We start from the raw sequence: 24,147 nt of genomic DNA, 5'->3' as shown, positions 1-24,147 counted from the left end.
ATCTGGTGCTACCTGCCAGGACAGTGTGCTTAAAGTGTGTGGTGGCCATGGGCAGGCTGGCTCTGTCCTGCCTCATTTAAATGGCTTTTCTGCTTGGAGAGCTGCTTCTGGAGGCAGCTTGCCGTTGTCTTCTCGTTTAACCATGTTGCAGTGACTCAGGCATCGTTGTGCTCAGCTGACAGCAGAAAGGCACTTTTTTAAAGGCTTTTTTTTCCCTCTGTGGATTTTTTTCCCAACTGCCAGCACCACAAACTTCTGCTGGAGTGAGAGAGTCAAGCTGAAACCTTCTCTTCCTGCAGATGATACATATAAGAGATTCTGTATCCACCTCTCGCCTACCAAATCTGTTGGTGATACAAGAGCCAGAATATAATACATCAGCCTCTTTGTTCTCACTCTGCATGACAATGGGAAGGATGGAAGAAATACACTTGGATTTTCTTACTAAATCCAGCAAATCTCCTGGGATCTTGCAATGTGTGGAGAAGTTCTTTTGACATAGAACTGTGCAAAACATCACCGTGCACAATAGGCACAAAGTTGCCAGTGCCTTTGCTTCAAATATGGGCAAACTTTTCCAGATATTGTTCAGCAGGCATTTTTCTTAAAACAGACCAGGAATTTCAGCCATAAAATGTCAGTATGAAATTTTCATGAGTATGATTTTTTTTTTCTTTTCAGAAAGGAAGCAGAAAGATGGATGAACCTTACTGCAGAGTCTGTGCTCCTTTGGGGCAAGAATTGCATATATATAAACTACTCTCTTTCCCACAACCTTGGCCATCCTAATGAGTCATCTTTGTATTTAAAAAATGGTTCTCTGTATTGTTCATCTGAAGCTGTGACAAAGAATTAATTAAGGCATGTCTGTAGATGCATCTTCAGAAAAATCTGTGTGCTTGCAACAGAAAAAAGTAATTGAATGTGTAGGAGCTGCCTTTCAAAGACATCTGCCCAGGTTGTAGGAATGGATTGACTGAAACCTTGTGAAATTCAGTATGAACAAACCCCAACTCCTGCCCCTGGAGTGGATGGATGGATGCATGGATGAATGGATGGATGGACGGACTGACCCACCAGGGATCATGGAGCACTGGTATGGCCCCAGTAGCAAAGGCAGCTAGGAGCAGGACTGATCTGGTAGATAGACACAGGGAAGTGATAATCCCCTTTTTCTTAAGAATCATAAAACTGTGTCTCAAATGCAATGTCCAGTTTTGGGCTGCCTGATAGCAGGAAGACCTGGATAAATCTGAGTGCATCAAGGGGGTTGTCACCAAGGTAACTGAGAGATGGAGAATTTCTCCTGTGAGGAGTAGCTGAGGGAGTTGGACTTCCTTAGCTGAAGAAGAGACAGCTCCAGGCAGCCCTAGCAGAAGCCTACCTGCACAGCTGAGGAAGTTACTGAGAAGATGGAGTCAGGCTCTTTCATAAGTGCATGGCAGGAGGATGAGTGGTCATAAACTGGAACGGGGAAGGTTTAGACTGGGAACTGATTTATCACTGTGAGGATTTTGGGTTTTTTTTTTTTTGAAAATCCTATGGAGAGTGGTGTCTGCTTAATTGGAGGGGAAATCTCCAAAGGACACAAAATGCCTCTCTTCACTTAGCTTTTGCTAAGCAGACTTACACAGGACGGCTGCTAACAGCACTGTCAGTCTCCTTTTGCTCTAGAGGCCACATACTGCTCTTGAACTTAGGCAACTTTGCTCTTCTTTTCCTCCCAGAAGGACCTATCATATATAAAGCTAATCCTTCATGCAGGGCCTGTTTATCAGTTTCACCCATTTGTGTCCTGCCCAGTCCAGCATATCTGATAATTTCTGCAAGCAACCATCTATTTGCTTAAGGTCTATTACAACTGCACTCAGAGCACTCTTACTTTCTCATTCAGCCCTTATCAGTGCTGTGAAACTCTTCAATAGACTTATCTCTTGAGTCAGATTCACCACTGTGCTTCACTGGGTTTGTGACACTCGTGTCAGAAGGAAACCAGAATAAACCAACCAAACAGAAGTCATGTGCTTCTTTTTAGCCCAGTACCCCAGTGGGTTTGTTTCTTACCTCTGCTTCTGTGTTTTATAGTGCAAAAAAACACCTTCAAAGATGCCTTTGGATATTTATGTAAACACAGCTTTATTTTGACTCCATGCTTTTCAAAGCATATACTTTACCTCCTTCAAGAGACATCAAGGCAAGAAAATAGCCTGCATGCTCACTCGGGTCTCCACAGTTAGAAGCTGCAGAATGGCTGTTCAGGCTGTCTCAGGAGTGCTAACCCAGCTCCTCTGGGGAATGCACACTAATGCCCTCTTTCACTGTGTGATCCTGTATGCCCAGGCCGTGTGACAAATGGCATTTTCTGGAGCCTACAACAGGACAGCAGAATGGGAAAAGAACAGCCTGTCTGGGTGGGGTTGCCCCTTGAGTACAAACTGGGTGTTGGGCTTACTGTGTGCTCTTTCCTTTAATATTGTCCTGGCCTGCAGGAGGAGGAGAGTGGCAGGACTGTACATAGTGAGCAGACTGAGAGTGATGCTGGTGCAACTCATAGGGGAAGCTTCCCCTGAAGATGAAGAGAGGCTATTCACCATGGATGACTGTCACTCTCACAGGAAGCCTGTACACACTTTTATTCCTCTTATGCCTACTACAGGGACATAAATAGCACTTAAGTGGTGCTTAGGTGTTGGACTGACCTTCGGTCTGAGTGAGTTTCATGCTCTGTAAACTCCCTCTCACCGTCTCAGTGCACAGTGAGGATGGAGAGCAGGAAGATTTGGTCACCCACTTCGTATCCCTTACCATTGCTCCACAGGAGAGCTCTGCTCTAACAGGAGGCTGGGTCTCCAGGACTGATGGAGACCAATCTCTTGTGGGGACACATGCAGCAAGCATTTTGGCCCTCTAGTCCTGTGCCTGGTAAAATTTGGTCAGTAACATATTTATGATTAGTCTGCCAAGTACTGGATATGGAAAGGCTTTTTTCTTTAAATTTTTCTTGGAAGTCACCAACCAGATTCCTGTAGGATCTGGAGCACAGATACAGAGACCTGATGGGGCCATCAGATCTGGCTTGATGGAAATTAATCCAAAGATAATAGTTCCTATATCCTTCTATTTGATTTGTCTCTTTGGATCCATCTCATGGTTTCTACACTTTGTGGCCCTGCTGCTCCTTAGTACCTCATGAGGGGACTTATACTTGCAGAAGTGCTAGCAGCCCGATGAAACCAGAGTTGAACATGGGTCCATAGATCTCTGAGTCTGGGCCTCTTGAGTATCATCACTGTAGAATCACCACCAGGAAAAATGTTTCCCTTTTGATAAAGAAGAGGGGAAGAGATTGAACTTCATTTGGAAGATTCTAGGTAAATACTTAATCCAGAGACTGTGGATCATTTGTGTGTCCTATGTGCCAGGAAATTGATAAACATTTGGGATACTCTTCCTAAATAAACACATTCATTTGTTGGACAACTGCCTGCATGTGCTGGGAACCCATTGTCCTAAATTATCATCTCAGCCAAAGTGGGAGAACCCATTAACTGAGCTCTTGGGCCAGAAATAGGAGAGAGGCTGCAACTTAGAGCAGGGGTGCAGGAAGGCCTATGTCCAAAACAGGGTTAAACAGTGGAGACAGAGCCATCATCTTGGTGGGGAGAAGCAGGAAGGTCTTTGTTGAAGTGCTTGCAGAGTAAACAAAGGGAGGGTTTGGCAGGAGGTGAAGTACATCTGTGCACACAGTCCACTCCCACCAAGGGATCAGCACCAGCTGGGAGATGCTGGAGTTGTGTACTGCTCAGTCCATGTCTGCCAGGTGATCCTCATCCCCTGTGCACAAGGCAGCCGTTCAATGCCACCACCACCACTTTCAGAGAGGGACAAACCTGAGGTATCATTTGTATAGATCAGACTGTAGAAAACCTCTAAGACTGGCCCACTGTACCTTCTCTTGGTACCAGTACAAGTGGACAAGCTTGTACTGCGTGGTGGCTTCAGAAGCCACCATAGTGTGTAGTAGCTTCTGAATTTAATGAAATGTGTTCATTGATGCAAAATGTCTTCTAATGCTCAGGAGCTCATCTGGTACTGCACTGGTCCTATCCTGTGCTGCTCTGGTCTCATCCATGACTGGTGCTGTGCTGGTCCCATTGGTGCTGCACTGTTCTTGCTGAAGCCTGGAATGGAGCTGTCTCTGGTAGAGCAGGGATTAGGAAAGAAGAGCATTTTCTGAAGCAACCCCTTGAAGGAGAGTTTAGAACTAGGGATTTCATAGCCACAGTTGTAGCTGCACTATTGAAAATATGGCCAGGCTGACACCTCTGTGACTTACTGCTGTGTTTCCTTGGAGAAAAGTTATTCCTCTGCTTGCTCCCTTTTTTCCTCAGCATTTCTCCATTGGTTTTAAGGTAGTATTTAATTAGCATTTAATAATCACTTATTTACTATTTAAAGAATTTTCAGTGTTAAAGGAAGCAAATGAAAATGCTTAACTCCCTGGAGTTGTCTTTGGGACAGCCACATGGCAGATCCTCTGCACATAACCCAGGCAGGATTGTGTTCTTGACACAGCAATTTGATTCTCAAGACTCACTTGCTCCAGTGCATTTCAAGGAAGGGATGAGTCAACCCACTAAAGCTTATGCATCCTTGTCCTGTGGTGGACAGTCCACTGTAAGAAACCAGATGGCTCACAAAGGCCAGGTGGTGACTCTCCTTGCTGCAGAGTTACAGGAAAACAGGTTGGACACCAGCAAAGAAGCAAACCATTATAGCTCTCCTAAGAAATGCCCAAAACCTGTCTCTTGGCCTAATTTGGCTGAGAGATTTCCCCAGGAAATTCCAGGTCTGTGCAGCAAGGTACAGTGCAGTCACCCATGCTTCACAGGCAGCCTTGTGGCGAGCATTGCTCTTCTTCAGGAGACATGTCTGCTGGAGGAGCCAAGTGTGTTAGGTCTCAATTCCAAGCCAGTCTTAGCCCTGGGATTACTACATTTTACCAATCCCGGCTTTCTGCCAGGGACACATCTGAACTGCTGGGACTTCATGTCTCTGCATGGGAGATGAGAAGTAAGAACAAAGGTCGAACCAAAGCCATCTTTCTTGGCTGACTCCCCATGCTGGCACCATCTTTTTCCTGCTGCAGCAGGTGACTTCTGTGCGAGTGACCTCAGTGTAGTTTGGTGTCCCGTGACTGAAATCATTGATCCAGTTTTCAGCCTGGCACTAGGACAGAGTGGGTGCTTACATGGAGCTCATCTCTTACTTTTTCCTGGATCTGGAGCTAAACTTGTGTTGTAAGTTGTTAGGTGTTTCCGTGGGTTGGTGTCTGCATGTTTTGCAACGTTCCTCAGAGCAGAAATAGCTGAAAGGTTGTGAAGAGCCAAGGGCATGCCCAGAGTGGCAAGGGACTGGAAGTAGCATGCTGAAAGGCAGGCTGTGTCTTTCAACTCAGTGGTTCCCCATGTCTGCCATGTCTGTCTGTTTTCATCTATCCAACTTATTTCCAGCTGTTCAAGAAAACAAATTTTACTTCTTTCCTGTGTGGTTACATCATTCAAAGTTTTCCTTTCCTGTAGTTTCCTGAACTGACCCAAACACTCCAGCCTTATCCTCTCAAGACCCCCTTTCTGCCTTCTTTATCCACCTTCTTTTTTCTCTTTCTTTGTATCTCTCCTTTCACTCTTATTTTCTTAAACCTGTCCAGGGCTATCTGCCTTTGAAATCATATGGTGCTGCTCTGGTCTGGTCTGTATCCAAGTGATAGATGCTTTACACTTACCTTGACACATTGATCAGCCAGAAAAAGGTATCATGAATTTAGAAGTGCACATATCCACATACTCCTTCACTCCTTTCTTTCTCATCCCATTTCATCTTCTTGCTTTCTAAGACTGGAGAAATTCCCTACAGAGCACTGTGCAAGGCTATTCTCCCCAAAACTACTACGTAATCTAAACCAGTACTGAAGTAATTAGTACCATCTTTAAAGCTCAAAGGTGATGCCTTGTGTGAAGTCATTTATTACAATCACTGTCCAGGCTGATCCAGAGGAAACTCACCCCTGACTACCTCAGCAAAGTTGCTTTTGGCTTCTTTACACTGTGACTTTGTCTTGATTAGGAAAAATGTTCATTTAGGTCAGTCTGGCTGACCCGACTAGCAAAGCCTGCTCAAAATGCAGTTAGCATTTTTCCTAGAATAGATGCAAAACATAATGCTTTCAGCTGAGCAATTTGTGCCAGGAGTTCGCCTGCAACAGGAATGTCAGGGCTCCCTTGGGAGAAACCTGGCAGCTAAGGCTGGAGGAGTACTACAACTTGGGCTTGACACCAACTGTGTTACACAGGAGGGAACTGGATGGTTCATTGGTTGTGGACATTCCTATTGGATTGTCAGCATTCCTCCTGCAGGTGAGCATTGTTAGACCAATGCCCAAACAACATCCTCCATGCTGGCTTCCCACCACAGTGTCGTGGGGTCACTGGCTCCTCCTTTTGATGGCATGGCACGTCCAGGGGGAGCATTGCAGCTCAAGAATAATCCATCTCTGCTGTTTGAGGCACATGGGCTCTACCATGAGAACCTGCTCTGGCTCTGCAATATTTGCAGCCCTCTCACTACCTGGAGGAGAGCTTTCCCCTCTAGAAGGGGAAAAAGGTAGAGGGAGACTAGGATGAAGAAGAGGACCCAGTTCCAGAGCCTCAAGAGTTAATTGTTGCATGTCAGAGCAGCTTGATGTTAAATGAGTCTGCTAAATTCATGACAGTTGAAGGAAGGAGCTGGGCAGGTGCTTTTGGCTAAGTTCACTGCTGTCCCGCGGGGAGGGACTGCAAGCCAGGCAGCTCAGGGAGGAGGAAACCAGCTCTGACATTTGTAAAGACTGTTGATGGAAGGTTTCTTTCAAAGACTTTTCAGTCTCTCAATCTGAGAGCTCTTTGCCCAGGGAGTGCTGGAAATGTGGCTCTTCCTTCCAAGCAAATGTGGCAGACTCTCACAGTTGATGAGGTGCTGTTGAGCCACAAATACTGAATTGCCAATTGAACGATGCTGGGTTTGTTTTTGTTGTGTTTCTCTGTCTTTATGGACAGCGCTGCAGTGAGGTTGTTGGGAATGGGAGAACTGTATTTTAGTCCTGGCTCTGCCAGTTTCTTAGTGTGTGATCCTCAGGGTGTCACTTGCAGTGAGGCAGCTTTTGCTCACTATAAAAAAAGTGGACATCCTTATTCTTACTGAAAATGAGCAGTGTCACCAATGGGTGAAGCAGATTAACAAAAATTAAGACTGGAGTGGGGTTTTGCTAGTAAGTATCTGCCAGGAAAGGTCCATAGGAGCTATTACTTTGCTTCCCTAGTTGGACTCTTTTTCAATGACTTTGTAGCTACGCATGATATTTGCCACATTTTCAGTTTGGCTGATCTATTCTCCGCTGATATCCCAGCTACCCTTCACCCCTCCCCTGTTCCTCATCCCTGTGGTCTGCACGTGTCTCTATCTGACCTCAGATAAGTTCAAAGTTATCTTTCTGTGTCAGTATGAATGACTGCGTTAGTCAGCATCAGGATTTAAACTAAAGTACTTTTGGCCCATGCTGTTACTGGCCCAACCATTCTGGGCCTTACTGAAAACCAAACAATTTGTGCTTTATAAATCCAGTGAATGGGCTGTACTCATACCTCATCCTCCACTGTACAACCAGATCCTGGCTCAGGCACAAAATTTAGCTTCTCCGTCAGTTTGGTGCAACTTGCTGAGAGCACCCTGTTTTATTTTTGCCCCAAACTGCTGCATGGACAGTGCTGGGCTGAATTCTCAGGCTCCCAAACTATTTTTCTGCTGGTTTATAAATGAGAAGGAGGTAACAAGCTCCTTCTCATAAAATACCAGAATGTCATGGCTTTATCAGTCCCTAGCATGATATTCAAGACCCATGTCAGTCCCTCCTGCTGCTCAGCGCATGTTTTTGCACTTTCCCTTTCTTTGGAGGTGCCTTTTCTTCACAGTAATTCTGTCTGGCCTGTTGTAAAGTTAGGATCACCATCATCCATTGGGAAGAGTGATACAGAGGTTGCTTTTCTATCCTCTGATCCTTCTCCTGCTCTTCAGGTTTTGTCAAATATAGTTGGCAGCGGTCCAGCAGCTGGATTAGCAGTAATTAATGAGCAAATGGCCTGCAGCCTTTTTTCAGACCTGGCAAAGCACATACCTTTCACTTTTTTCTTACATGGTTTTTAGCTCTTTTTTATCATGCTGGGAGAGAGCGGAGTAGCAGCAGATACTCTGGTCAATACTGGAGAGTGAACAGAGGCTGCTGTGCTCTTTTCTTTGCTGCTAATTAGTACCAGGGTGGTAGGTAGAGGCTGCTAGCTAGGACAGCAAAACTGCTTTCTCCCTCCCCTTGTAGCTGCAGCCACAGCAAGTCAGTGGCAGCTGTAAGCAGCTGGGGTGAGCTGCAGCAGAGCAGGAGTAATGCTGATTTCTTAATTTTCCTGCATGCTTCAGGCTCCAGGCAAACAGCCCTTACAATCTCCTTTGTGACCTGGAGCTGAAGTCCCAGGTGAGGTGAAGGCACACATTACTGTGTCAAGCCCAGCAGCCACACAGTGTGGTGAGGTCACCCAGTACCTTTGATACCTACAAGTGCCAGAGACCCATGTCCAGAGCAGTTGCCCATCCACGGGTCTCAGATGCCTCTCTGATATTTGATGAAATTGAATTACACAGAGTTGTCAGAGGACTGATTTATTTATTCTGGGAAAGAGTAAAGGACGCCAGAAGGGATGGAAAATAGGGAAAGAAAGAGGGATGAAAAAGCAAAGATGAGAGAGGTAGCTATGCAGTTAGCATTCCTGAGCCATCTGGACCTGTTGGCATGGCCCCATCTGGATGGGCTCACGTGTTCATCCACAGCATGATGTAATCTTCATTGTCCAGCATTTGATTTTTCTCCTTGTGCTGGATGGCCTCATATCTACTGCATGTCTGGAGTGGGCATTTTGATTTCCTGTTGCTATTTGTGGACTTTTCCTGGCCAATCCTCAAGCTCAGCTCAGGAGGTTTGCATTCCTCAAGCAGAAGCAGCAATGCCACCCTGCCAACAGGAGCGGAAGCCAGCTGCAGCCAGCCTGCCAGCCCAGGAGAGGCAACCCTGCACGTGGAACCAGCTGTGGTTTGCACCGTGCTGCAGCTGGAGAGAGAGTGACACCTCTGCCTGGTGCTTGGACCACGGTGGCTGAGCTCTGGAGTCGGCTCAGCCTTCAGCACCAGCACAGAGAGGGACCACTGTTCCCAGATGCTCCCAGGCTTTCCTACCCTGCTGGATCTTGCAGCAGAACAGGGGGAAGGAGAGTTTTACTTGACTCAAGACCTATTCCTCCCTTCAGTTGATGGGAGTAAAAAGCAACTGATGATCTCCGTCCCTCTTCTTTACAAATACCTGCACCAGGGAATACCAGGGCTCTTGACTGCCCTATGAAGCGGGTGGGCTTCCCAGCACATAGGAAAGAAGGCTGGAAAGGATCTGGTCTGACATTGCCAAGTACCCACTCTTGATAGTGGAAGGCCTGTCATCCCCTTCCCTCCACCACTCAGTGCCATTTGCAGGAGGCAGTGCAGTCCACTCAGAAGGATTCACTCAGGTTCCCACCATGTTCTGTGGGAGACTGCCATGCCTCACCAAGACCAGCCACCTCTTTTTTTCTTGTATCCTTCCTAGCACATGAAATGAAGAAGATTTGTATGTCTGCCTCCATAAGAGCACATCTTGAAGATCTTTAAGTCATAGAAGCCACACAGGAACAAAACAGCCTTCTTCACTACCTAAACTCAATGTGTAGAGGGACAAACAATCAAGCCATAGATCCTCTTCTGCTTTTAGAATCAGAGCAATTCCCACCCTCCTGCATGGTTGGGAAAGTCTGAGACGCTCAGAGGAAGAAGATGGGATTTCTCTACCATGTACCACTGCTGCGAGCAAACCTCAAACCCAGCACTATGAGGGCCTGCTTCAGATTATGCCATTCTCCACTCTGACTCAAGATGTGGGTAGCTGTGTGATGATACATTAGGCAACAGCTTGACCTGAGCATCCAGTACTTCCCCCCTCACAATGCCTCATCTGCCCACATGCCTTCCTTAGAATTGTTTCCTCCAGGGGCCTGGGAATGGGAAAATTGAGTGCAGTGACCCCCAGGGAGCAAAATTATTTTCAGTGGAGAATCCTACTGCCTGGTTCAGAAGTCATCCTGTTTGCATGTGAAGAGAGCAGGGCTTTGCTTTCATAATAACCCAGGGACAGCCTGTCCACCAGGGATGGACTCCCTGGAACCACAGAGCCGAGCTTTTCCACCCAGCTCAGCTCTGTTGAGTGAGAGAGTAGCTCTGGAAAACGATTGCCTCTTTTTAAACCAATTGGCAAAACTCTTGCATCTCTCCTGGGAACAGGCCAGGGATTCTGAGTCACTGCTTGAGTGGGTTGTGGCCAAGGTAGTCGTACCCAAGATATTAAGTGAGAGAGGAGAGATCCACCCAGGAGTGCCAGCAGAAAGAGAAATAGTCATGGCCATAATGAATAATAATATAATGATGAAAAGATTCAGAAATGCACTGCCCACTCCAAAAATAAAGTTTGAGGACAACTCAAAAGTTGTAAAGAAAAGAGAGGAAAGAGTCGAGAAAGACCGCCAAAGCCTGCATGTCAGCTGCAATGCAAGGAGTCCCGTCCAGCTGGCCTGGGTTCAAAGAGCTCCTATTGTCCAACAGCATTTCCAAGACACCATTCAAAACTTTCAGAAAATAAACCCAAGATGCAGGGTGAGATTTATCACACAATAAAGGCAAGCCAGATGTTTGCACCCTTTCGGAGAGAGACAGGAGGAAGACGAAGGAGGAGTGAAGCGGGGGGGGTATCAAGCAGCAGAGGCATGAGGGAAGAGGTTGGCATGAAAGGCCTGATGCTGTGAGTATCCAGGCAGGAGCAGAGGACTGGATCTTTCCTGGGGCACATATTGGGCACTTGTGAAAGGTTTCCTGTTTATCGAGAACACTATATTTGGGAAAATTCACCTAGCACCAAGGTGAAGGAACGAGGAGGGAAGATCTCACTGATGCCTTTTTTCTTTTGTTGCACATAAAACCATGATGGATACTGAAAGGTTGCTTCTTGTGCTGAATTGTATATCTGCAAAATAAGGCCTTGTCTGAATGAATGTCCAGAAGCCAAACCATTGTAGATTTTGTCTTGATTTTCTGAGGCTCACACAGTCTTCATTATTGCTTTGCAGCACTGGCACCATGGCAGGGATTAACTTCTGCTACAGGAATCACTCACTTCCACCTGTGATTTAATTATGTTAAAATTTACTTAACATAATCAAATAATAATAAAGGCAATTAATTACACAGAAAGATAATTTAATCTTTGAATATGCACACGACATGGAGTTACGTGACTACAACCCTGCCATCACTAGATAACTCCTCAAGTTCTCCCTGCCTGCAGAACAACATGGCAAGGTGGCCATGCCACGCCACACAACACAGATGACAAGGAGATTTGGATTTACTTGTTCTCAGGAAAATCTATGGTAGATCATCTGAACAAGGACTTGTTCATCTAAAGCAAAAAGCCTGAGAAAACATTTTGGAGGCTTAAGCTAGAGAGTCCCTCTTTACAGTGACTCATTTGTTTGGTAGCTGTATTTCTCTTCTACAACAGTTGTTGGTTTTTTGTGTTGTGTTTTTTGTTTGGTTGTTTTTTTGGTTGGTTTTTTGGGGGGTTTGTGTTGTTGTTTTTTTTTTTTTTTAAGCTCTGGATGTATCTGGAGCCTTTAAACTGAGCTCAGTTGCAGATGACAAATTTGAAGCAGGACACATGCAGCTGTATAAGGAGCCATGTTTGATTACCACAGTGGTTCCTCGAAGCCCTAAAACCCATGACGTTATCCACCATCTCCCTTGTCCAGGGATGTCCAGAAAATGGATTCCCAAATCCACCAGCTTCTGCAGAGACCACTTCAATGCTGGGGTGCGGATGTCTGCTTCATCTCAGACACAGAAGCTTTCACAGCAGGAGTTCAGGGCATAATAAGTTTCCTGGCTTTAAAGAAACATGGGATCTTTTCTTCTCAGAAGCTTCTAACATTTCTTGAGTATATGATACCATGTATCTCCACATTTCAACTTCTTTTCACCAGCTACAGGTCCTCGGCTGCTGGGCCTTGTTGTGGAGAAGTCCGGCTTGAAGAAGGGATAGCTGGAGAGCCAGGTGCTGAGATGGGGTTTTCATTGGCTTCCTTTTCTCCTTCAGCTGTGATTTTCATCCCATGGTTGAAGTGACTGCCTGATCTCTAACCAGTCAGATATCTATCCTTATCTTTGGATAGGCAGGGCTTTTACCCCTGGTTCATCAGCATCACATCTTCATTCTACCCCAAGATGGAGTTAATTCAGGTTACCCCGGCAGTGATAAATGGCCTGAAAGGCCTTACTGCTCTTTGTGGCCTCGGAAGGATTTCCCTATTCTCCAGAGACTCTGGTTTTTGCAGCTTCACTGCTGAGGTGGAAATGGTACCCTCAGCATTGGAGCTGAAGATTAATTTCCTATCTGCAGCTTAGGGCACAGATTTTCCACTGAGATATTGGCAGAAGGTCAGAAGTCTGCATTCCAAGTTGAATTGCTTTGAAAACTGTCCTGGTGCAGAACCCTGTTCAGTCTGCTGCTTGCAAAACCCAACTTTTGCCCAGCCTGGCCACTGAAGAGAGTCCCAGCTCTTGCTCTCTCAAGATTTTACATGAAAATCCTTCACATCCTTGAGTCACAAATCAGCTGGCCCAGACTTAGTTGCTTTGTTAAGTGCCCTTTACAAAGGCCCAAGGAATGAAAGCCACCAGTAATGTTTGGTATTAGCTGCATGCCTCATCTTTTGGACTTGAACAGAGTACAGCTCTTCCTCTTTCAAGGCCTGCTTTTCTTTATGGGTCTCCAGGGACCTGCCAGGGGACAAAATGTGAATTATCTCTGATTTTGCTCTGAGCTAAAGAGAAACAGTTTCAGTGAGACAAATGAAGATGATTGTAAAGATAATTCAGACCTTTCCTCCTCCTCCTCTGGTTATCTCCCAGAGCAGATTTACTCTATCTACTAGTGTGTCTTTCTTGTTGCTTTACTGCAAGATGCAGAAAAAAATGCCCATAATGGCATGGGGCTGACAAGCTGTGTTAAGAGCAGAGATCTGCCAACTCTGGCAGCTTCAACTCCTTACTGGCCAGGGCCAGAAGCTTCCAAAAAAAGATAGAAGAATGGTGGAGTGGCATTTATTCCAATTTATTTTGGTTATTGAATAAACTTTCCCATCCCACTGACCAGTGAATGGCTTGAGCAGCAGCACCTCTCTAATTTACTTTAATTGTAGTGAACTTTCATGTCTATTGCATTTCATGTCTTTTGGTGATAATGTGAAATGGTTTCACATCAGCATGGCAGTATAGTTCACAAAGTCACACAGAATAAACCAATATTTTCTTTCACTTGCCCTGCCTGCTGTCACACTGTGAATCCCTCACTATTAAGTAAAATTTTTCTCTAAACTGCCCAGGCAGACATGCCACACACAATTAAATCCATGTAGGCTTTTCCAGGGTGGATTCACCTCTAGATTTGCAGGGCTGGGCTGCGGATGCATCCTTTGGGTGTGCAGACATGGCTATGGACACCCGGTTGTGTTCTGGCTGCTGTGCTTCTGTGGGGATTGAGGAAGGGTGCATGGGCTCTGCAAGGGCACACCAAGGGTGGAGGTGGATCAGGCTCACATAGCAGATAGGGCCTTCCCAAAAATGATGGATTATATTTTCATACATAAGGACACAAAGTTCACATGAGGTCCCACCCCCAGATGCTACAGCAGCTGAAAGCCCCATCATGGTGCGGAGTTAGGGTGTCACTGGGAGCCTGATGCAAAGGCAGCTGAGGCTGCCATGTTCACACAAACAGGCAAACCACCAATTCAGCCAAGACAGCAGAGACCTGGCGACAGAGATGACAATACAGCTTCCCTCTCTAAGGGCTACTGCTCATGTGAAGTCTCTGCCTGGAGACTGACTTTGGCTTAGGAAGGAGCAAAGAAGAGGAGGAGATCCCTGCCACCTTGCCCAGGGATACCTGCATTCCCATGGAGAACAGCGCATCTCTGTTTGAACACAACCCAGCTGCCACCACAATGGCTTAGAAATAAGGGTAGCTTTGCTTCGTAGCAAGCAAGTTTTGTCTTCAGTTCTAAAAGCTCAAAAAAAGCCTAGCAGGACAAGCTTTTTATTTACCTTTCACAAACTCCTACAGATTTGCCCCAAATCTTCTGCCTAATGAGGGTTAAGAGCAGCTGATCCAAATGTTTCATCCTGAGAGAGTTGTGTCCAGTTCTGTGTATGGTTTAAGTCCTGCTCTATATATTTTTTTTTATCAGAGTCAGCTGCAAGGCAGTTGTAAGCCAAAGGAAATTTGGGACATTCATTGCATATGTAGCATGCACACAGCAACAGCATGCTGAAAAGCAGAGGCATTCCTTTTTATCCTCCAGGGTGCCACTGCTGGGAGGAGAGGTGCTCCTATCTCTGCAGATTCAGCTAGTCACATGCCATAGGCAAACCATGTGCTGTAGCTGCTTTCCACCCCAGGCCAGCACAGCCTGTTTTGCCCAAGGGGAGGCTGCTATTTCCCCTCTCCTCCCTAGCACATGTATATGTGCTCTGAACCTGGCACCCGCAGGTGGTAGGAGAGCACGCAAATGGCCACCGCTGTGGCCACGCTGCAATGCCACTTGTCTTGTGAATCACCTCAGGCTGGGTTCTGTACTGTTCCACAGTCGTTCCCCTTGCAGGGCATTTCCAGTCTCTCCCACATCACCACTGCCCGTGGTGCTGTGTGCCGGCTGCTAATCCCATTTATGCTGAACGCACTGGTGTCAGGTATGGAGACACCAGTGCCCATGACTTTAGCAGCACTCAGAACCCTCCGTTGGGGCCACTGGGAAACCTAGTCACAGGCTAGCAGATCTCAACTTTCCACATATATTTTACTCCCTTTTAATTCTTTTAGGGGCACAAGCATTTAAATTAAAGCCTTAAGTCGCCCTCTTCCCCTGTGCCTGGTGCCTCCCAAGATTCTCCCCAATGAACTGCAGGCTTCTGAACTCTGAGCTGGATATTACACGGCTGCAGTCTCGACCACGAAATTTCCATGCGGTCTGCGTCGTACACGTGTTTTTTAACATCACCGACTCCGTCGGCTTTGTCCCCCCTGCCGGGGTTGTAGGGCAGGAGGGGGTGAAACCACGAAGCCTTCCTGCCTGCCTGCCAGGGAGGTTTCGGCTGGCCGCGGGAGCCGTGTGTGCCGGAGGGGCTGCGGCGCTGTGCCCGGGGCGCTCCCTTGCCGGCATCCCGGGACAGCGGGGCCGGCCCGCGCCGCTCCGTCCTAACCCTGCACTCCTCCCGCGCGCCGCGCCGCTGCCAGCCGCCTCCCATTGGCCGCCTCCCGGCGGCGCCGGCCAATGGGCGGCCGCGGCTGCGGGCCGCTGGAAGCGCGCCGCGGCGACCGTTAAACCGCCGCCGCCGTCCCCGCGCGGCCGGGCAGCCCGCGCGCGGCCGCCCTGAGGGGCTGCGGCTCCTCGGCCGCGGCTGCCCCGCCGCTGCTGCGCCCGGCCCGGGCGCCGCGCCCGCCGCCGCCCTCCCCCGGCTGTGCCTTGAGCCGCCGGCGGTCCCTCCTAGGTCCTGTGGCGCCTAGCGCTGGAAATTGTAAATCCAGGCCCTTGGCACGGATGCTCGGTGGAAGGAGGTTTCCGCAGCGAGTTGTGCCTGTGCCTTGCAGGGACGAGAGCAGGCTCAGGGGAGAGCTTATCACTCTCTACAAGTACCTGAAAGGAGGTTGGGGGTCTGTGCCCGGTGGGGGTCTGCCTCTTCTCCCAGGCAACTAGAGACAGGATGAGAGGATGTAGTCTTAAACTGTAGGTTTAGGTGGAACATTAGCAAGAATTTATTCAGAAAAAGGGTGGTTTAGACATTGGAATGGACTGCCCAGAGAGGCAGTAGATTCACCATCCCTGGAGGTGTTTAAGGAAAGACTGGCTGTGGCGTTTGGTGCCATGGTACAGTTGACATGGTGTTCAGTCATAGCTTAGATTCAGTGATCTCAGAGGTCTTTTCCCACCTAAGTGGTTCTGTGATTCTACGATTCTAGAGACAGCAGCAAATTCTGGGTCTAGATCCAGATCAGGTTCAGTCAAACCCTGCCACCCTGGGGTGTCCGGTGTGTTTGGTCCACCATACATGCCAAGGTTGTGGTGCTAAAGTAGTCACAGGTGACTTGGGCATTGATGCAGTGCCTGGGAAAGATGGGGTGCTGCTGCTCAGGATGCTGTCCTGCTGCTGGAGGGGAATGACAGTGGTGTTCACAGGCAGTTTGGCTTTGGTGCTTTGGTCGTGCCACACAGAGAAGCAGTAACAGCAAGGGGGTAGCAGGTCAGTGGCAAGCTGCTGAGGCATGCCAGGGGCCTGGGTGGACCAGGCGTGGATCAGCAGGGACCTGTGATATGTGAGGTACAAGAGCAATTTGGGTTCAGGATAGAGGAGCAGCAGAGGGGTGGCAGTCAAGGGGTGGTTGGATGATCACTTGTGCCCCTTGGGGTGCACATGCACTGTCTGGCTGTGTGGAGAAGTGTGCATAGCATCTGTCCATCCTGCCTGAATCTTATTAACACAGTTGAGAACTTCACTTTCATAAGGTCTAAAATTCTCTGCATTTTAAAGAGAGCAGAAGGACTGTCTGGAGTGTATGGGCTCTTCTTTCCTGGAATGTAAAGAAAACCTCGGCTGTGCAGCTGGAGTGCAGGGGGCTTCATTCCTTAGTGAAAGCAGAGAAGGGAAATGCAGATGTCACAGCTGGGACAGGAGATTTATCTTGGCAAGCAAAGAGGAAAAAATTTTCAAAAGAAAAGAGAAAACTCAGAAGAATCCCCTCCCCATCTTCACTGCTTGCCAGCACGAGCAGAACCTCCAACCTGCAAAGGCCTTTCGTCTCCTGGGCCTGGGCTGCCGCCCAGCTGGATTTAGCCCCTCACTGCTTTCTCTTTGGAGCGAGACCGTTGTGGTGGGATGAGAGAGGCTGTGAGAACCAGGCTGATCCTGAAGGAAGACTGTGTCCAAACAACTCAGCTGGAGGTGGGAAGGGGAAAGTCACAGTCAAAGAATGAAAGCATGAAAGGGAAAAGGAGGGACAGATGCAGCCAGTGTGAGTCCAGAGAAGTGGATCCAGGGGGAGGAAGTCAACACCTCCTCAGCCATGCATGGTGCCACTGGGCTACAAGAGTGCTACCTTAAGGCATCCCATGTGCGACCAGGCAGGGAAGAAGGCTTTGTGCCTCAGTCTGTCCTTGTGGCCTCCAGAGTTCTAACACCAGCTCTGGGTGGGGGTATATGTAGAGCTTGCTGGATGTCTGGATGCCTTGCATTAGCTCCCAAGATAACTGTTGTTCAACAGGAAAGGGTGTTTGAATGAGAAGTGCACGCACGCACATACAGTGTGCTATTTAGACAACCCTAAGCATGAGGTCAGGATGAAAACATGTGGTGGAAATATGTTTGGAAGAGTCAGTGCCTGTGTCGATCACCAGGAGTGGGAGGGAGCAGAAGCCAGGAGCTGAGAGATTCTCACTCTCTCCCCATGGCTGAGGTGGCCTCAGCCTGAGCAGATTCTACTGTGGCACCCAGTTAAGGCTCTCTGTAGGGCCTAGAGATGCAATGGTTGTTGCCTCCCCATACCTGTACACACTGGCTCATCCTCTTTGGGCACTGCCTCCCTGTCCTCCTAGAGTTTGAGGGGGACGGGCAGCCAGAAATCAGGCTTGGATCAGGAAATCTAGCACATCCTCGCCATTGCATTTCTGTCCCTTGGCTGCCCCCTCCCTGACCGCTCACTGGTAATACAGCTTTGGAAACACATCTCGTGCTATTTCTTGGCTTTGGAGCATACTTAGAAGAAGAAGGAAGGAGAGTGTGAAAGGGAGGGGAAGATAACAGGAGCGAATAATGCAAAATGAGACTGTGCTGTGAGCTTTGTATCCCATCTGGAAACTGTTTTCCCTCAGTACACCGCACACCCACTCCCTCTAGGCCAGGATGGTAAGGGTCAAGTTTCCCAGTTAACTGGTCCCCCTTGCTAAAGCCAGACCCATCTGCGTGAAAGCTACTTGAAATATCTTAAAGGAGAATCTCAACACAAATTCTGAGCCCTTCATTGTCACAGTTAGAAACTCTTGGCCATTCTTCTGAGGAGCAGGAGCTGGATGATCTCAGCCTGGTTGGAAGGCACTCTTGAGGAATTTTGGTCTTGAAGAAGCTGTGAGAGGATGAGGATGCTGTGCTTGTGAATCTCTGTCCGTCCCACCTTCATTCACACCCCAGTTCCATGGACTCTTTCTGGGACCTTCCCTGGTCTGCTGAGACCTTTGTTGCCATTGTGTTGGCAAAAGTCTCCCCAAAGCCCAGCCTAGTCATGTCATTTCGTGGCAGCACATGAAGACCTTTAGTTGTGCTGGCCCCAGCCTGGATGGGAACAGAGAGCTAGTGACCACTCAGCACCTTCCATTCCAGCAAGGATAAAGCTGCTATCCATTTGGTCAGGTGATAAACCTGCTTCTCTTGATTGCTCAGAAGCTTGGAGCACTGACCATGCCATGTGCTGCTGTGATGTACACAGCCCTGAGTCACCATATCCTAGTTCACTGAACCCTCTCTCACACATGCAAAGGAGAAGTATAGCTGAAGCTTTCTCTGAGTTTTGCCAGAAAAGTGCACCTCCCAAAATTAGGCTGGGTGGGACAAAATTTGCATATTCTGGGTTAACAGGCTCAGTCTAAACTAATTAGTAGTGGTTTTGATGGCATCTAGCCAAAATTAACTCTGGGTTGTTCCTCACTGGTCCATCACGGTTGGATCTTGACAAGAGGACACTCTTTCTTCTTACCATGTGGTTACATGCACAGCTGTCTCATACAAATTAGAAGTCTAAAATTAACAATACCTGTTGACTTCAGGAGAGAACAGTCAACCCAAGAGCCCCAGTAGTCTTCCTGGGATATGGTGACAGCTTCCTGCTGGTCCCATAGTTTTCATTATGGGTATAGCCAGCTACAAACCCATGTTATTATTTTTGTTTGCTTTACTCTTCCTTCTGCTGGTTTCCTCTGCCTCTTGCCACCTCCTTTGAGTAAAACAACCATTTCCAGCTTTGTGTCAGCTCTAGTTGCTCTCCCTCCTTGAGGGTGTTGGATCCTTGGTGCCCCCTTTGATAATAACTATAGTCAGGGCCAATGTCATGGGCTAGCTCCCTTCTCTCCATCGTCTGTGTTTGGAGATGTTGGACTGGTATATGTGTGAGTGGTGAGAGCTGAAACGGGCTGCTTTGATGAGAAGGCTTTGCCAGTATTTAGGGGAGGATAAGACCCAGAAGCCCAGAGAGGGGTAGATTCCACAACATTTCTGGATTCCCAGGGAAGGTGCAAGTTTCATTCTCTGCTCATCACCCATGCTTTTCCTGTGCTATGCAGTAGGCCTCTGTCTCTTGGGAGAGAATGGTCTCTTAGGGACCTGAACTCCTGCACCTCTGGGAGAACAGTGTTGCCTTCATTCCCATTTCCAAACAGTGAGGTCTTCCAGCAGCCAGTCTGCTGTGTGGTGTCTAAAATAATGAGAAACCTGAAATTACTCTTGCCTATGTTGGTGCCTGTGTTAAAGCTCTGATACTCAGTCCCTTGCCCTCATTACTCATCTCTCACCCCTCAGCAGCTGCTGGGGTGATTTTTTTTAGTTTCGGAATAAAGCCAGAGACACATCTCCGCCTCTTCCCTCTAGGTAGGTTTGTCCAACAATAGAGAGATTGTTGACTGACCAAGGGATCATTGTTGCAAATGTGGGTGGGATACTGCTAAAAGATAATCTGTGTAACTACTGCACGGATGCGTTTTCTTGACTCTCTTCAATCCCACCTCTGCCTTTGTTAATGCACAGTTGTGAAAGAAATTGGATGCATCTGCTTCTCTTCCATGGCTACACAGTGGTTCTAGTTTTCATGGTCGCAACAGGAACTATGATTTGAGCCCAGCTCTGCTGTGTCGTGGTGCATTAGCAACCAGCACTCTGAATCCCTTCACTTTTCTGTGGTTCTCGCCCTTACCATAAGGCTATCGTGTTCACATCCTGTGTTTGCTTGTGCTGTTTAGAGAACACAAGACAAAGAACAGCTGTTACATGAGCAGGCACTCTCTGGGGTTAATGCTAAGGCCTCCAAACTCTTTATCCTTCTATGCTGTAGGATAGGACAAAACCTGGTTTTCCAGTGGATTTTAGATAACTATCTAACCCAGTTCCATCTGCTGACTCAGCTCCCTCTGAAGTTACACTCCCCACAGATGGTAGGTGTTTTCTGTTACTTGATTCAAGTGCAAAAATGCTCCTAGGCAACTTGGAAATGGCTAGGTGGATTTTATCAAACTACCCCACCAACTCTGCTTCTGCTGTGGGAACAAGTGGAGAAAACTTTAGCCCAGACATCACAGGTAGGGCCTCAACACGAGGATTTAGCATGAGTGTGCCTTCTCTACCCTACTTGCACATGCAGTGTCTGGTCTGCAGGGAAGCCTTGGATGGTCATCTGTTGGGCTGTCACTCCAGGCAGTCGGAGGACAGGTGGGAAGGAAGTGAATGGAGAGAAATCTCAAGTCAGGAGAATGCAGGTGGCAGGGACTGCACCCCCACTTCCAGCATGCTCTGTAAGCATCTGAGGTTTTAAATGGAGCAGCTGAAGGATGATGTTGGAGGGTGAAAGGCGCTGACATGTTGGAAATTGCTGCCCCTTACCATCTCCCTCCCCCACTTGGTGGGAAGTGTAGATCTGTTCATCTAGAGCCTACTTCACTCCCCAGCCTCACCCCAAAGCTCTGACAGCCAGTGGAATGTTGACAGAGTGGAACTGCGCTCATGTAAAACAAATATACCTTCCGGTAGAAGCAGGAACCTACAGGCTCCAGCATCCGGGGTCCTCTGGCCACCTCCTGCCTCAGTCCTAGCACTGGGGAAAGAAAGGACTGCACACACCCCATGCTTCTCTACAAGCCAGGCTCTCTCCTGAGCTGAGCTATCACCCTGGAATTCATTGGCATTCATGTCTCCACTCTAGGACCTACGTGGTCTCTCCCACTCTCATTCATACCCTGTGGCTCTTGGTATTTCAGTATACTGCTTTCAATGTCTTTCTGCCCACCGAGATGCTTTTCCAGGCAGGAGGTGGGGGGACAGACCCAGTCTGACTCTGCTGAGCTCTCTCCAGTTCATTTAAGTTACACAGTTCTGTCTGTGTAATATAGTCACTTGAATCTATCTGTCTTTTCTTTCCTCTCCCTGAGCCAGAAGCCTCAATCTGCCAACAAATGGGATAATTTTTCAGCTGGTGTTTGGCAGCCATCATTTTTCTCCCTGCCCAACCAATGCTTTGTTGTAGCAAATGGAAAAGTTAGTGATTTGACTTCTGAATAGGAAGATATGTCTCAAAGGAAGAAGGTTCCCTGTAGCATCAGGAGCTCAGCTCTGCAGCAGCACTGGCCAGATTTACTGACTGTTACTGGAATGATTAGTGAAATGATTGTTTGTTGTTAACAGCCCATCTGTAGTGTTTAAACTTCATCGGGGAGCTGAATTTCACAGGCATTATCTGGCTGAAGCACAGCCTCATATGGTCCACAGAGGGGCTGTTAAATCCCAGAGGAAATTAAATACAACAGGGGGCCTTCCTGTTATGTTGATCCGTCTGATCTTTTTTCTCTGATAGAAATCAGCAGCTGGATTGATATTCTCTGGGGCATCAATGTGCCTATTGCTGCTGGCAGAGAACATGAAAAAGTGTCTGTCACTAAGGACAGGTGCTGAAGACCATGACTTTGTGCCACACACATTTTATCATCACAGGAATCTCTTTCCTTGTATTCTATTCGTTTTGTTGTCACAGTGAGATGATGTTTATAAGACACAGATAGATACAAAGGAAGGGGGAGATAAGATAACGTAGAAAAGTTTCATGCGTGTTTGTGGCATATATAAACATGCAGTGATGTACAGTACCACATCCCTTTCTATCTTAATTCAAGGTGTTTTTGTCAGACTGATGGAGGCGAAGAATAGGAACTGGTTTTTGCCATGCAAAAAGGTCTGATGCTGAGGTTTGACTCTCGGTGAGGAGGAAGGCTCTCAGATCCCTCTTGGAGTTGACACTAAGGCTCTTTCTCCCTTTGTCTTTCCTCAGCATTTCTCAGAGAACCTGGATCACTTCTCTGACAACATGGAGGATTTCTCCAATGACCTCTTCAGCAGTTTCTTCGATGACCCAGTGCTGGCTGAGAAGAACCCTCTGCTGGACATGGACCTGGATCCACCCACTCCAGGCATCCAGGCAGAGCACAGCTATTCCCTCAGTGGAGACTCTGCTCCCCAGAGCCCCCTTGTGCCTGTCAAGACTGAAGATAGTGCTAATGGTGAGCATGAGATGTGCACACTGTTAAGCTTTGGGCACCTCTATTAGCAGAGGCTCTGGCTGGCTTTCATATATAAGAACAAACTGGCTATTCCTTGGACTTGCACATGTCCAATCTGGGGAAGAATTTGATTTGCTGTTGTCAAATACAGCCCACATTTTTCCCTTCCATTTGTGCTTTGATAGTCACATTACTCCTTTGCTGGGCTCACTGTTATTTACTTGGATGATAATTGGCTGTGGCTTAGTGTGCTGCCAGCTTCTGGCAAGCAATAGGCAATGTCTTTTTAGGACCCTGCAAACTTGGGTGTGGATGCCCTAGATCCAGCTCCGTTTTGGCATCAGGCAGCAGGGTTTTGGCTTGCACATAGGAAGCATGAGTCGCTGGCTGCAAGCAGTGCTGGTACATGTGGAAAGCTAAGTGGCTTCTTTACCAGCAGATCTTTTAGCAGGAGACAGAGGGGAACAGTCATTTCAAAACTTATTTTTAAAACAATTCATTTCAGGATAATTTATGATGGCTGGGTATTTTTAGAGCTGTCCTTGCAGAGAGTCCTGTAATTTGTGGGATTGTGTGGGTGTCCCAACAGCTGATGGACACCAGGCTGCCTGAAAAAGCAGTGGCACAGGCTCAGTATACACAGAAGACAGCTTTCCTTTGAACAACAGTGAGACCTGGGACAGAGGCTTCCTCTCATGGCTAGGAATGATCCCAGCTTTCTGGTACAAACGCCAAGGCAGATGGAGAGAAAGCTGGCCTGTGCTACCTCTTTGGTCCTTGAAAAGGCACAACCATCTGCCACGTTCCTTAGGGGCATCTCAGAGAGATGCTGGGAGAGAGGTTTATGGCAGGCCAAGCAACTCTGCCTAAGTACCAAAAAAGCTTTCAATTTGCATTTCTTTTTCCTTAGTTTTAACCCCAGTACAGTCTTGGAGGTAGCAACTAACAAAAAAAAAAAAAAAAAAAACCAAACCCAAAGCAGCATGAACAAATAAACACAACCTTCTTTTGCCCCTAAAAATGAATAGGAGGAGATAAGACTTGAGAATGAGAGAAACCAAAAGAATGCATTTGTAGAAAGTAGTGAGATGAAGACTGCCAGCATGAAGCTATCTCAAGGACTCCTTTCTGAGACACTTAGCACCACTTCTCCTTCTCTCCACTGTGTCTGCACATGCCCTTCCTTCAGCTGTTATGTCTCAAAGGCAAGACCATGACTCTCTTGAATGGAGTGTGACACTGATCCTTGGGCAGAGGCCAGCACAGGGTGTACAGTGCATAACCCAGGAGAGGTTGAGATGGGCCTGGCACTTGCTCTCTGAGAGTGCAGATCAGTTTTATGAGGGAGTAAGGCCTAGCATTACGATGGCAGGCATAGAAGTATCTATGCACCCAGTCCTGCAGCAGATAATTCAACTCATCTTTCCAGGGCTTTTTTGGCTCATAATTGCATGTGAGTCATATTCTAGTGAAACCCTGAGTCAGGTCCAGTATTTGCAACACTGTGCAGTCCTTTTGGCACAGCTCCATCCAGTGTCAGTCCTTTTAGGCATTCAGTTCCAATTAATTACCC

At 47.6% G+C, this 24,147-nt stretch overlaps 1 protein-coding gene across 2 annotated transcripts in view; it reads left to right on the top strand.

The window, feature by feature from the left end:
- Positions 1-24,147, top strand: part of CREB3L1 (cAMP responsive element binding protein 3 like 1) — a 46,182-nt gene that overhangs the window by 2,051 nt on the left and 19,984 nt on the right. For both annotated transcript variants that reach the window (XM_038139474.1, XM_038139473.1), the window contains exon 2: positions 22,346-22,574. In XM_038139474.1, coding sequence (XP_037995402.1) covers positions 22,346-22,574 — 229 coding nt within the window. The remainder of the gene's footprint in view (positions 1-22,345; positions 22,575-24,147) is intronic.

Source organism: Motacilla alba, chromosome 5 (assembly GCF_015832195.1).
Source record: "Motacilla alba alba isolate MOTALB_02 chromosome 5, Motacilla_alba_V1.0_pri, whole genome shotgun sequence".
Classification (NCBI taxonomy): Eukaryota; Metazoa; Chordata; class Aves; order Passeriformes; family Motacillidae; genus Motacilla; species Motacilla alba.
The sequence above is the reverse complement of the archived record's forward strand: the minus strand, read 5'-3'. Positions and strand labels throughout refer to the sequence as shown.